We start from the raw sequence: 13,087 nt of genomic DNA, 5'->3' as shown, positions 1-13,087 counted from the left end.
TTGTCATTGGGCTGGAAATTTTTCTTGGACCTGGCAACCCTGCCGTGTTACTAATTTATTTACAAATGAGTTAGCGAGTATGCTGCCATATTACTCACTTATTTACGAATAATGCTAGTGACTGTGCTAACATAGCACTCACCTTACCATACCATTATAAGTCACACGACGTCTGCAGCAGCTGGAGGAAATCCCTCAATGTATAATCGACCATCCAGGTTTATACCCGGTGTGCCTGAATGTTTATTCTCTTCAGGACGCACTGAACATCTACAGAGCTGACCATGGGGGGAATAGAGCAGTATGTGTTATTTACTTATTAGTTTTTCCCAGTGTTTACGAGAAGTGACAGGCTACCGTTTTTATCAGCAAAAGCAGATGTTAGTCTTACTCTATGTTCATAGGTCACTAATGGCCTTACACACCAACACATGTTGTTTTCTTACTTTTTATGTATGGCTATTGTCTGCAAACTCAGAAGGTATCAAACATACACTCATGACACATTTAAGACATTAAAAATATATTTATTACACAAAACAGAAATAAAACATATTTCCTTGAAATATGATAATTGCACTTTTGACAGAACTGACAGATTAAGTAGCCTGCTAACTAATGCGATGTTTTTTTTTTAGTCGTTACAGGTTTCCTGACAGCCAAGGACAATACGTGGGCTTCAAACTGCCTCCCCTGGATTGAAGCGAGACACGTAGTTGGTGATCACCTCCTCCTTCTCTGGGTGCTCAAATTCTGAGGACAGGTCCGGAGGAATGCTAATTTTCAAGAGTTCCTCCCTGTATGCTTCTGGGTCCACAAAGACCTCGCCCATGATGAAGCCCATCAAGTCTTCCACATACCCTGTGCAATATTTCACAAACACTTCTGTAACTATGTACATAGTTTGTAAAGTATTTCATTGCACATTTATTTATTGTTTTGTTCATCGTAAAGACACCATAGCATGCATAATGAATAGATTTTTTATTATGATAAATAAAATTATGTAACTTACGGAATGTTGTCTTTGTTTTGATGGGTTTCACCCTGTACTCTCCCTTCCTGTACTTTGGGAAATGCATCCTGTAGAGAGGTTCCCCAGAGGATGAGGTGGCCTGGTCTCGTGCCGCATTCTCATTGTAATGCAGAGCAGCCAGGTAGAGTCTTGCGCATTAAAGAGAAAACCAAACATGAAAATAATGGCATGCACATAATATGTATCATTACCATCTGTGCAATCTTAAGTTCCATTTACCTGCAAAGCATCCCAAGAAAAGGAAACACCACATTTTTTGGAGCAAATTGCAAGATCACACTGTGAAATGACTCTAATGACGAAGTCTGGTGGTGGGGGCTAAGTTTAGCAATGTCCTTGAGGACTCTTTTGCCACTCAGCACCTTTTCCAGCTGGTAGAACGCTGGAGTACCTAGAACAGACAAAAAACGTTGTTCCATCACAAAACTATGATATGCCAACAGTTGCAATGGGCCAATATAACCAAATTAGTTGAATCCAGTGCTGAAGTCCAGGGTATACGCAGGTATACCACGTATACCCACTTCTTTTATCCAAAGCGACTTACAGTGCATTACAAAGTATACAGTTTATTAAATTTTGTTTAAAAAAAATAAAAAACTGTAACTAATACAGTAACTATGAACTAATCTCTTAAAACACCATGTTTCCCCTCATCTTTTATGTTTTAGAATATAGTAATAATATATCTTTTATTAATGAATTAGGCCTACCTGTAATATTTGCAATAAAGTATATAATGTTGGCATACTCTGACCTACACTATCTGTTGCAAATCAGCTGTTCCAAAAGGTAGTTTACAAGAGAAACTACTAGACCAGACTATGTGCAAGGTGAGATAATAGTTGTCTAATTTTAATGTTTGAACAGACTAAAAAAAGTGTACTCCCAATTCATAATTAGTTGTCTATTCCTATAGTCTGTAAACCAGTAGGCCTATTTTCTAAAAAATTGCACCTCTTTGTGGCTTTAATGTCATAATGATCCTTATACTCTAAGAATTCAAGCATTAGAAATTAAGTGACAATGTTAAAATACTACTAGCCCATTTTGTGGTGATCTACTTGCTAGACTATTTATATGCGGCTTATAACAAAGGGCTTTTATCGATTGCTATGACGCTTTAAAAAAGTTGGGGGCAAAATTAAGAGTATACCCAATTCTCCAGGCACCACTACACCACTGGTTGAATCCATATGACTATTTCAATACATTAGTTCTGATTGCCAACTACAGTATAAAGCAGTGGTTTTCAATCTTGTCCTAGGGGACCCACAGCTCTGCACATTTTGTATGTCTCCCTTAACTGACACACCCAGTTCTGTTCATGGATCTCTCCCTTAATGAGCTGATGATCTGAATCAGGTGTGTTAGATAAGGGAGACATGCAAAATGTGCAGGGCAGTGGGTCCCCTAGGACAAGATTGAAAACCACTGGTATAAAGGACTTGTACAATGTGTTTAAAGTAATTTCCTATACGTTTTAAAAGTGTTGTGAAGTTTTGTCTTTTTTAGGAAGGGGTGCACTATTCCATGTTCAAAATGACTTGGTTCTTGGCCAGAGATAAGAGATGAGCTGAGAATACAGGAAGGATGGAGGGACCAACACATTCAAATATGTTAATTACAAATGTAAAAAAAAAAATTTTTCCACGTGCCAGACGTCATAGTACTGGTTGATGCCAGCTTCCCTCAGGAACTTTTGGATCTGCAGGTGTCGGTCTGTCACTATACAGTCAAGGGTCACCTTGCGCTCCTTCAACAATGCAAGGCTTCTCTTCAGGCCCTCCTTCTCCATGTGGTAGCTACCGCCTACCTCGTTGCTCTATGAAAACAAATCAGATGCATACGTAACAGGTGCCACATGGGCAAATTTTGCAAATTGTAGTGCATAAAAGCTTCTTACAGTATGATTCATTCCACTCACCTGGACCAACTGAACATCAATCACAGTGTTGGTTTGCAGGTCCATCACTGTGTAGCTACCAAATTTCGCGGAGTGCCCTTTGAAAACATTTTATAATTTTAAAAGTAACCTAAGGCACGTCATCACATAGTAATTGTTGTGATTTACATATTCAAATACCTGGAGAGTCAGCCCTCATGTCCCCACCAATTATGGCATTTTCCCTACTAAGGCGGAGCAGCATGTCATCCTGAAAGCCCTTCCATTTGGTGACAATGGCCGGTTCAATATAGGTGCGCGCATGCCGACGAAAGGTGTCGTAAAGGAACACTTGTAGGTGCATAGCCCTAAAGACCTGATAATAGACAGAGATTGAAAAAAGGGTTGTTGAAAACGTTCATGTAATTGCACCTAAAGCTAGCACTACATCTGTATTATTTATCATTTCATGGCTTGTTCAACAACTATGACCAAATTCACTTACCCTTTGAATTTTGAAGAATGAGGCTCCACTCACATAGACTGCCACAGAGAGCTGAACATTGCCGGCTGGCGTGTTGTTGAGTAGGGGTTGGCTGTCCCAAGTTCGGCGGTACTCACAATGGGGGCACTGCTGCACCACGGAGATGAATGTCCCGAGCTGTCTCATTTAAATGGTGCATGGATGCTTGCACACAGGACACACCTTGAACAGCTCCATGATGCAGGTCTCATAAACTATATATTTTCTCACTTCATGGATTGGAGTAGATCCCATATCTCTGTAAATGAATAAATAAAGAAATAAAATGCAACAAGTGATGGTACATGACACATGAAAACTCACACATGATGACATCTGAGTTACTCAGGAAATGTCTGTTGACGCAGTCAAAGCGGTGACAGAGTCAGCCGAATTATAAGTGGCATCCAGCCCTTGAGAAGCCACTACTGAAGTGCTGCCCTCAAGATCTAGTTCTCCCTCCTTCTCCACCTCCTCCAGACGAGGTCCCTTTATAGGTGTTGACGTTAAAAAAGGCGCCGGGGCAGTGAGGGTAACAGTGGACGTGTCAACACCACAGTCTTTGCTTGACACGGTAGCCTGGATACCTTAAACAGATATGTTTTATTGGGTACAAACAAATGACAATAAGTTACTGAGGTAACAGCTAGAGGCTTAACCTTATTAAAAACATTTGTGAGAAATCAAACTTCGTACCTTCACTTCTGAAGTGAGCCTGAAGAGTCCGCAGAGATAGCTGTGTACCAACAGTACGTTTCAGAATCTCTGGGTGATCTGTTTGACAACCAACTTCTCTTGTTGCCGGAAACTGTAGTGACGTGCTAGCCTGTAGGAGAAAAGAGAAGAGGGATGACAGCAATAAAGGGATTTATAATAAAAGTCACTTTATAACATCAAAAGTCTAGTGCTTTAAATAAACGTGTGATCTGATGTGGCTTTGGAAATGAGACAGAAAATAAATTATTTTATGCTATTTATACTGTTAACTATGCTCACTTAGCATATGATTATAATATACAGTACTGCTATGAAAATACCAGACATGGTGTTAAAAATCACAGATAAACCAAATATTATCTTAATCGTGTTTATTGTCTGCATGTTTCATAACATCTTTATTTGCCTGTCTTTGGACAAACAGCGATCTCCGATATGCACGTAACTGTTCATATACACGTCTGTCTGACAGCTGATCTCTGACGTCTTCTTCTTCTGAGTATAATATTGAGACTTTCTAACTCTACACCCCCGCCTTCACGTATGAATGAAACAAATTGAGTATGAATGACTGCAGACTCCAGCTGATCATATCAACGTGTTTGGAATAAAAATGGATCAAATATTACCCCTCCTGCAGAAATTTGAAGTAAACATATAAAATTGAACTAATATTTCCCAAAATATGCATACTTTGAATTAAAATCCCCGATGGATGTTGTTTTATCGAGTGCTTTCATGACGATCACGGAGGAGTATTTTTTTATCAATGAATGCGGCTGAGGTTCATATTTCAAATTAAAGGTATGTACTTTGTTTTTTATTTTCATAACTCCTGACGAAAATGAAGAAATTACTGTCACTATAGGATTTTCAGAATATAATAAAGGTCAAAAACTAAACCTTTTTAATGATGTATAGTTGTTTAATGTAAGTACATTTAAACTAACAGTAACTTTAAATATATGTAGAAAAAAAGAACTCTTCAGTGCGTCCGCGTCCTCATGCAGGTTATCAGGTTTTAATGGATGTCTAGACAAAATTTCAACAATCAATAACTTTCAGATATTATCGACTGGGATTGTCAAATATGACTCGATCGGCTGTGTGCTGCATTTTGGAATGAAGAAAATGTTCACTCCAAGCAGATGCAGGGCTAGCCTTAATGTTTGCGTTAGCTTGTGCTAAATGGCAAAACACGAACAACCTATTTCATGCTTAACTGCGATAGAAACACAAGTCATTATTTGAAAGTACTTACATGTGTCTCATCTTGCGACTTGCCATGGACAGTAGGTACAGATCCCTCCTTTAGACGAAGTTTGATCGCAAATCCCGCAGTGTACTGTCTAGGGGTGGGAATCTCTAGGCACATCAGTATTCGATTCGATTACGATTCAGAGGGCAGCGATGCGATGCTAAAACGATTATCGATTATCTGAATCTTTTTTTTGTGTGTGTGTGACTATAAATACTTTGCTTTAAAAGTACCAAGTAATGACCCATGAAGAATTTACTTACAATATATTTTATTAACATTGCAAAGAACCAACAGGAAAATAAATGTGTGTCTGAACTAGCAGCATACTTGTAGTAAATAATATAAATATCAAATTATAACAAACTTCAGCAGCATATTCTGAGTCTCTAACATAAAATGGACTTCAGACCAACATGTACAATATAAATCTCAGACAAAAATAAATAAAACAAACAAACAAACATTTTGCTGTAGCAAAACAGGCCACAGTGAAATTATCCAAATGAAATATGTTGCAGTGCAAAATTGCAAATGTGCTTACTGCTTAGCTAGTGAGAGCTAATGTTTAAGTTCTTGTGTAAGAACAGGAGCTGGTCTACATGTTCAGATGCAAGTGTGCTCCGCTGTGCTGTTACTATATCACCTGCAGTGGAAAAGACTCTTTCTGACGAGACACTGGTGCCAGGAATACACAAGTATCTTTTGGCCAACTTGGAAATCAGAGGAAACATCATCTGATTCTAACTCCACCAGCTAAGAGGGTCCTCGGAGAGAGGAGGTGATGGAGCACTGCGGTAATTGGTCACTTCTTTCTCAGCTCTGGCATAGGCAGACATGGGCTGCTGCTGGACTCTAGCATCAGAAAAGGTATGCCCCAGCAGATTCTCTAGAAGAGAAGATGAGGATTTTCTTTTGTTAGATGGGCTTTGGTGATGCTCCTCCTCAGTGGTCAGGGTGTCTTCTTCCCTCAATGTGTTGTGCTCTGGGGTTTCCTCCTCTTCAACTCTCACCTCTTGCTGTACGTAAAAACAATAAAAAGAAGAGGTAAACATAAAAGTCATTTTTACATGTACCTGCATGTTTACTTTACATTTAAAAAAAATCATTATCTTCAATCTGAATCACATTTTTTTATTTTGAACAAAACACAAATGTATTTGTTCTGTTCAATGAAAAACCTTGAATTATTATATAATTTATTATTATTATTATGTCTTGCGTAGTAAACCCAGAGTGACATTTTACATTAAGTAAAATGGCAGAATTAATTACCTCTAGTGATGCAGCCTCAGCAATCAGTCTTCCATACATCTCCTCTCTCTCCTCCACCGAAAGAAAAGGCAGGCCCTTGAATCGCGGGTCCAGAGCAGAAGCTGTTAAAAGAGTGTTTCTCTCTTGTTCACTTTTGTATCTCTTACTGAGGTCCCCACTGATGGCCTGCTTTATCTCCCGGACCATTGATGACTCTGCAAGCTCAACTCATTCAGGACAGTAGTGGAGAGTCAAAGGAGCAATCAAACAGATGGAGGGGCTGCTCTCCTCTGACATGAGACTTCAGTGAGTGTGCAGATGTCCGACTCTCCTCTCCGTACCTGAGGAGACAGTAAGGCAGCGCAGACTGCAGGCTGTTGCTCAAGAAACCGGTCAACCATCTCATACGCACTATTCCACCTGGTGCTCACATCTATTTTCAGCTTGTGTTTCGGCAGACCAAGTAGAATCTGCTTCTCTTCAAACTGGTGTTTTGCAGTGGTACTGCGGTGAAAATACGTAGTAATACGTCTCACCCTCCCCAGTAGCCTTGACACGGTGGGCAACATGAGCGCCCGCTGTGAGGCCAGGTTTAACGTGTGGGCATAGCACTTCACATGCAGGAATTTACACAGTTCAGCAGCAACAGCCATGTTGGATGCGTTATCAGTTACTAAAACTAAATCTTTTTTAGTGATCTGCCATTCCTCTGCTACATTCTTTAACAGCTCAGCGATATTTGCACCCGTATGGCTCTCATTCACTTCTCTTGTCTGGAGCACGTGAGACGCCAGCTGCCACTCATCAGTAATAAAATGCGCAGTTACGGTGACATACGATTCAGTGGCAATGGATGTCCAGGCATCACATGTCACAGCTATCCTACCTGCTTTCTTCAGTGATTCCATGACTTCGTTTTTGGTCTCGTTGTAGAGTTTGGGGATCGCTGTATCTGTAAAATATCTCCGAGATGGGACGTTGTATCTCGGCTCCAAAGTGTGCAACATAGCGCAAAAGCCCTGGTTCTCAACGACTGAATACGGATGTAAATCCTTGGCAATAAATGTTGCGATTGATTTTGTAATTCGCTTTGCCCTTTCCAAGCCGGGTGGAAGCTTTGACAATATTGTTTGCTCAATGGTCCTCTGGTTTGCGGCCACGGACGGTCCAGCCATCTCTTTTTCCTCCTCTGGGTGGAAACGTGTAATATGGTTTCTCATGTTTGTCGTGTTTCCGAAATATTTTAGTTTTGTTCGACATAACCTACAGATAGTGTGGCTCTTGTCTAGCTCATTTCCACCTTCAACTTCATAGAAGCCAAAAATTTTCCACACGTCAGCTTTTAACGAGGAGGGTGTTCGTATTTCGCGCTCAGCCATTGCTTCGGGTTGCGTCTCTGTGTTTTGTGTGTCCAAAATTTTTTTTTTTAAAGAAAATCGATTTCTGGCATTTGTGAATCGATTCAGAACCGTCCACGTCCCGCATCGCGATGCATCTAAGAATCATTTTTTTCCCCCACCTCTAGTGCTGTCCCAGGTTTTAAAAGCAGTCTGTCTTAAAGTGGTTTGCACAAATGAAAATGTTTCCCTGCATTTCTGTCATTTGCTGATCAATGAAACAAAAAACTAGCATTTGAAAATTAGTTATAATGGGTTTTAAAAATGACTAATCGCATAATTTGACAAATTCCTTGACATTCCACGTTGTACAGTAAATTCCATTTTGATGCTTGGATTCTGTGATTCTGTCCGCGTTTTCCGCATTGCAGAAATCATAGGGCCCAATATATGCAAGTGATTTACTTGCAATGTAGAGGGTTGTTAAACTAGAGTAAGAGAATGAAAATTACTGTAGCCCAAATGCAAATAAAACTTTAACAGACATATTCTTAATTAGTTAATTTAAATTAATTTACTTACAAGTTTATTCTTGTACTCTCCATCTTTCAATTTTGTGCACAAGTCATCCATTTAATTTGTGCTGTGACAAGGGTTTATCAGGAAGTCACCAGAAGAATAACTTGGTGGAACAAGACTTAAAGCAAAGATTTTATATCTGAAGGTTTTTGGTCCACTTTGTCCAGTCGAACAAATACGGCCCTTTCCAGTTTCTTCAGTTCTGAGTTCTCCGGCCTTTGTGCTAGTAACAATAAAGGAAAGAAAAGGTTAAAAGAAGAACACTTATGGTTAAATGACACATACATAATAACTTATTTAAATTTCATGAAATTATATACATTAAATACATAGACATTAAAATAATAACACACAATCATATGGCTACTGCGAGTGATTTTGTGCAGTTTAACATTACTAATAAATAAAACATTAATATGCCTAATTAATAACCAATTGTAATGAACAAATAAATAGAAAAACATGAAGTACAGGGGCAGAGGTTTTTGACAGAACTCTTCAACAAGAATAACTAACACATACACACACACACACACACACACACACACATACCTACTTATCTTCCAAGTGAGGACGTATGACTAAACACCCTAGCTTTGGGTACACCTATTTCTGAAGGGTCTATAGACAAAATGAAGATATCCCTGCACTGCTGGAAATGCCCTCATTACAGACCTGACATTTTGCCTTCACTTTGGGGACAATACTTTTTATTTTAATACTTTTAATTTTAGGTCACTTTGGGGACTCTAGTAATACACAAACTCAGATTTTAGGTCACTTCTGGGACTCTGGTCATACACAAACTCAGATTTTAGGTCACTTCTGGGACTCTGGTCATACACAAACTCAGATTTAGGTCACTTTGGGGACTCTGGTCATACACAAACTCAGATTTTAGGTCACTTTGGGGACTCTGGTCACACAAACTCAGATTTCAAGTCAATTTGAGGACTTCGAGAAAACAAGGAAAAATGACTTCCAAACCATTTATTTACCATGCAAATGCATGCTATAAATGTCCAAAGTTCTAGGCAATACCAGTAACAGCACTTAACCATAAACACAGTTAAGTGCATTTATGTTTGCCAATAAAAAGTCATTATACAATAGAGGACAGTATAATCAATGACACTAATATGAACTCTTTCACTCTTTTCTTCACCTTTACTTTCTTGCCTTCTACCTTGCTCCTGCCACTTCACTTTACTTTCGCTCCTCGCTCTTCTCTTTTATCTTTGCTCCTCCTTTTATCTCTTTACTTTCAGTTCACTCAATTAACTTCTGTCTACATTGAACAATTGTACAATTGTAATTACAAAGGAAATAAAAAATACTGACTGATTTTAAAAGTGCATATAGAACAGAACACACACACACACACACACACACACACACACACACACACACACACACACACACACACACACACACACACACACACACACACACACACAGTTTTCATGATTGCCTGAAAATAATAATTGTGCATTAATTATCCTGGTATGTCCAATATTTGCAAGCCACGTCTATTGCAAAGAACTGTGCCTTGGCTGACATGAGCTACTTCTGAAGGTACAGACGGTAGGCAAATATCTCCCCCCTGTACATATTATGGGCTTTCAAAAGGAACCCATGGCGACCCAAAGCAACCTCCATCCCCTCTTAATCCAATTTTGAAGCCCTCCTTGAAATTTCCCTCGCTGCTGTCCATTGGGAGTCCCCACATGTGCCTCTTCCCTGTGTCTATGACACACAAAACAAACATGACAAATCAAATAAAAGCCATTCAATATATTGCATTTATTCTCTCAATTTGATTTTGTAATTGGTAGGCAGAAGTAATTGAAGGGGGGAGGGTTACGGTTATTATTGTAAAAACTATTTTGTCAACTTGCATTTTTCACTGCTTTCTGTATGGTGTCGACAAATCTAGACACCACATTGTCTTCAGCCACAAAGAGCCCCTCAAAAAAGCCAGGATCATCAGAGCTGAGGAGGAAAGAAAAATAGAAAATCCATGCATGAAATATATGAAGTAAGAAAATAACTTAATAAAAAGACTGAAAAAAAGATCACCTTCCGTTTTGGCGAAAGCGATATTGTTTTCTATTTCTATCTGCTGAAACAGCCAGCATTTCCGGGGTGCAGGCTGGGCAGGTGAGCACTGCAGCAGAGCTGGTCTTTCACAAATGATGCATATGAAAGCTCTAAGAAGCTGCGCTGCAGTGCATCGCCGTTAATGGGTCCAGACTGGAAAATATATCAAATTAAATCGTATTTGTAATATTGTCTGCTTAATTTTTTTATAAAATGGTAATAACATTTAAACGTACTCTTCCTCCACACTAAGTGCGATGCTCCAGCAGCTTTGCGAAGGCTTGTCTGTAGAATCCACGAGATATGATCCTGAGTTCCTAAAGAGAGCTCAAGAGGTCCAGTGTATAAAGTGTGGAATTGGTGACGAAGGCTGGCCAATATCCACTTCTAAGGAGGTCTTTCAAGTCAGGCGTCCATTGCTGCTGGCATGTTTGACATTCATACAGTGGCTGATGCAAGTCAAAACGCCCTTGGAACAGAAATAAATTGAAAAAAGAATACACATTTACCACATACTTAATTTTACAACACTTAGTTCATTCTGCACATTGTGAATAGTTGAGAGACGTTGCTCAAGTTCCTATAATCCCACATTTATATTTTTTTATTCACTAAAATCCATGCTGTGTTGATTGGACATCATTCTGAAAGGTTCTAATAATGTTTATCTTTGCAGAGGACAAAAATTAAACAAACTGTCTTTTATTTAGTTAATAACATGCCATGTGCTATTCCATATGTTTTGACACTTCTGCAATTGTAAGCACAATGCCACACCACACTAGTGTGAAAAACATCAAATCTAAAATAAAAATTGATATACATATATACATATATATATACACATATACATATATTTTTTATTAACAATCAATGGTATATATATTTTACCATTGATGGTAATTAAAAAATCACTGGTTTGCCTGGTAACACAGTCTGGCACCTTCACAGTTGGCAAAGTGCAAGCTGGCAATAAGAAGGAAAACCAATAATTTAGATTATCTGTAACTGTTTGCAGACATACATTGAACAGCAAAATTAAAGCTTTCGTGAGAACGTACCTTGCTCATGGGTGCAACATCCTTCTTCCCCTTCAATGATGCATGTAGTTGGAGGAATGGCTTCAAAAAAAAAAAAAACACGAATCACACATTCCCTATTGTGGAGTGGCTGTTTTTGTGATGCAATACATCACAGTCCCCACAGAACCACTCCTCTGGAAGACACTCTCTGCACCTAGGGAGAAAATAAAACAATATTATACACTGATTCTTGAGAGTCGGGACAAAACATGTCCCATTTAGAAAAGTCAAATTTATAGCAAAAATTAAGAAATTCATCATGATTGAAATAATTACAAAGTTAAATCTAAAGGAATTGTATATACATATCTGATTTTTAGAATAAACTTTTATTTTTTTTATAGTTTCCTGTTCTTAGCTGTCAGGAGTGGCACCCATTGTGGTCTCCTGCCGCTGTAGCCCATCCGCCTCAAGGTTCGACGTGTTGTGCATTCAGAGATGCTCTTCTGCATACCTCGGTTGTAATGAGTGGTTATTTGAGTTACTGTTGCCTTTCTATCAGCTCGAACCAGACTGGGCATTCTTTTCTGACCTTTGGCATCAACAAGGCATTTGCGCCCACAAAACTGCCACTCACTGGATATTTTCTCTTTTTTGGACCATTCTCTGTAAACCCTTGAGATGGTTGTGTGTGAAATTCCCAGTGGATCAGCAGTTTCTGAAATACTCAGACCAGCCCGTCTCGCACCAACAACCAAGCCACATTCAAAGTCACTTAAATTACCTTTCTTCCCCATTCTGACGCTCGGTTTGAACTGCAGCAGATCGTCTTGACCATGTCTACATGCCTAAATGCATTGAGTTGCTGCCATGTGATTGGCTGATTAGAAATTTGCATTAACGCGCAGTTGGACAGGTGTACCTAATAAAGTGGCCGGTGAGTGTGTATATATACGTATATATATATATATATGATGCAGGGCAATCATACATCCAACACACCCAAACAAACACATGTGAAATGAAAATAGAGGCGGAGGAGGGCCCCTGGTTTCCCTATTTTTGATAGTAGGAAACGGTGTATGTGCAATATCTTTATTATAGTTTGCTTTACAGTAAGTTCAATACTCTAATAACAATGAGTAGTTTTAGTAGTAGTGTTTGAAGAGCACATCTGTTCAATAATCAGCAATGCACACATATTTTTTGTCAACACCATCAGTTTTTTGTCAACACCATCAGATCTTCCAACAGCGTTGGATGTATTTTTTTGTTAATCTTTTGGGGAAACATATATTCTTTCTTCAGTTTATGTTGTTTTTGTAATAAAGGACCATCTGATCTACATCCTCTTATGTTTTATTTATTTAAGGACA

General features: G+C 38.9%; 1 protein-coding gene across 1 annotated transcript; it reads right to left on the bottom strand.

Moving 5' to 3' along the window:
- Nucleotides 1-2,660: 2,660 nt before the first annotated feature.
- LOC135745241 (uncharacterized) lies at nt 2,661-4,673 on the bottom strand. The gene is made up of 4 exons (XM_073815120.1): nt 3,427-4,673; nt 3,123-3,297; nt 2,964-3,040; nt 2,661-2,861 (listed from the first exon to the last, which is right to left on the bottom strand). The coding sequence occupies exons 1-4, from the start codon at nt 3,589-3,591 to the stop codon at nt 2,661-2,663; spliced, it is 618 nt and encodes a 205-aa protein (XP_073671221.1). The 5' UTR covers nt 3,592-4,673.
- Between the last annotated feature and the right edge of the window lie 8,414 nt (nt 4,674-13,087).

This window comes from Paramisgurnus dabryanus, chromosome 6, assembly GCF_030506205.2.
Source record: "Paramisgurnus dabryanus chromosome 6, PD_genome_1.1, whole genome shotgun sequence".
Taxonomy (NCBI): Eukaryota; Metazoa; Chordata; class Actinopteri; order Cypriniformes; family Cobitidae; genus Paramisgurnus; species Paramisgurnus dabryanus.
Note: the sequence above shows the minus strand (reverse complement) of the source record. Positions and strands in the feature narration are given on the sequence as shown.

Coding starts and splice junctions, on each gene's coding strand:
- LOC135745241 (XM_073815120.1), bottom strand. CDS start 3,591: ATGAGACAGCTCGGGACATTCATCTCCGTGGTGCAGCAGTGCCCCCAT. Junction 3,041..3,122: donor CATGAGGGCTGACTCTCCAG/GTATTTGAATAT, acceptor ATGTTTTCAAAG/GGCACTCCGCGAAATTTGGT. Junction 2,862..2,963: donor TTGATGTTCAGTTGGTCCAG/GTGAGTGGAATG, acceptor TTGTTTTCATAG/AGCAACGAGGTAGGCGGTAG.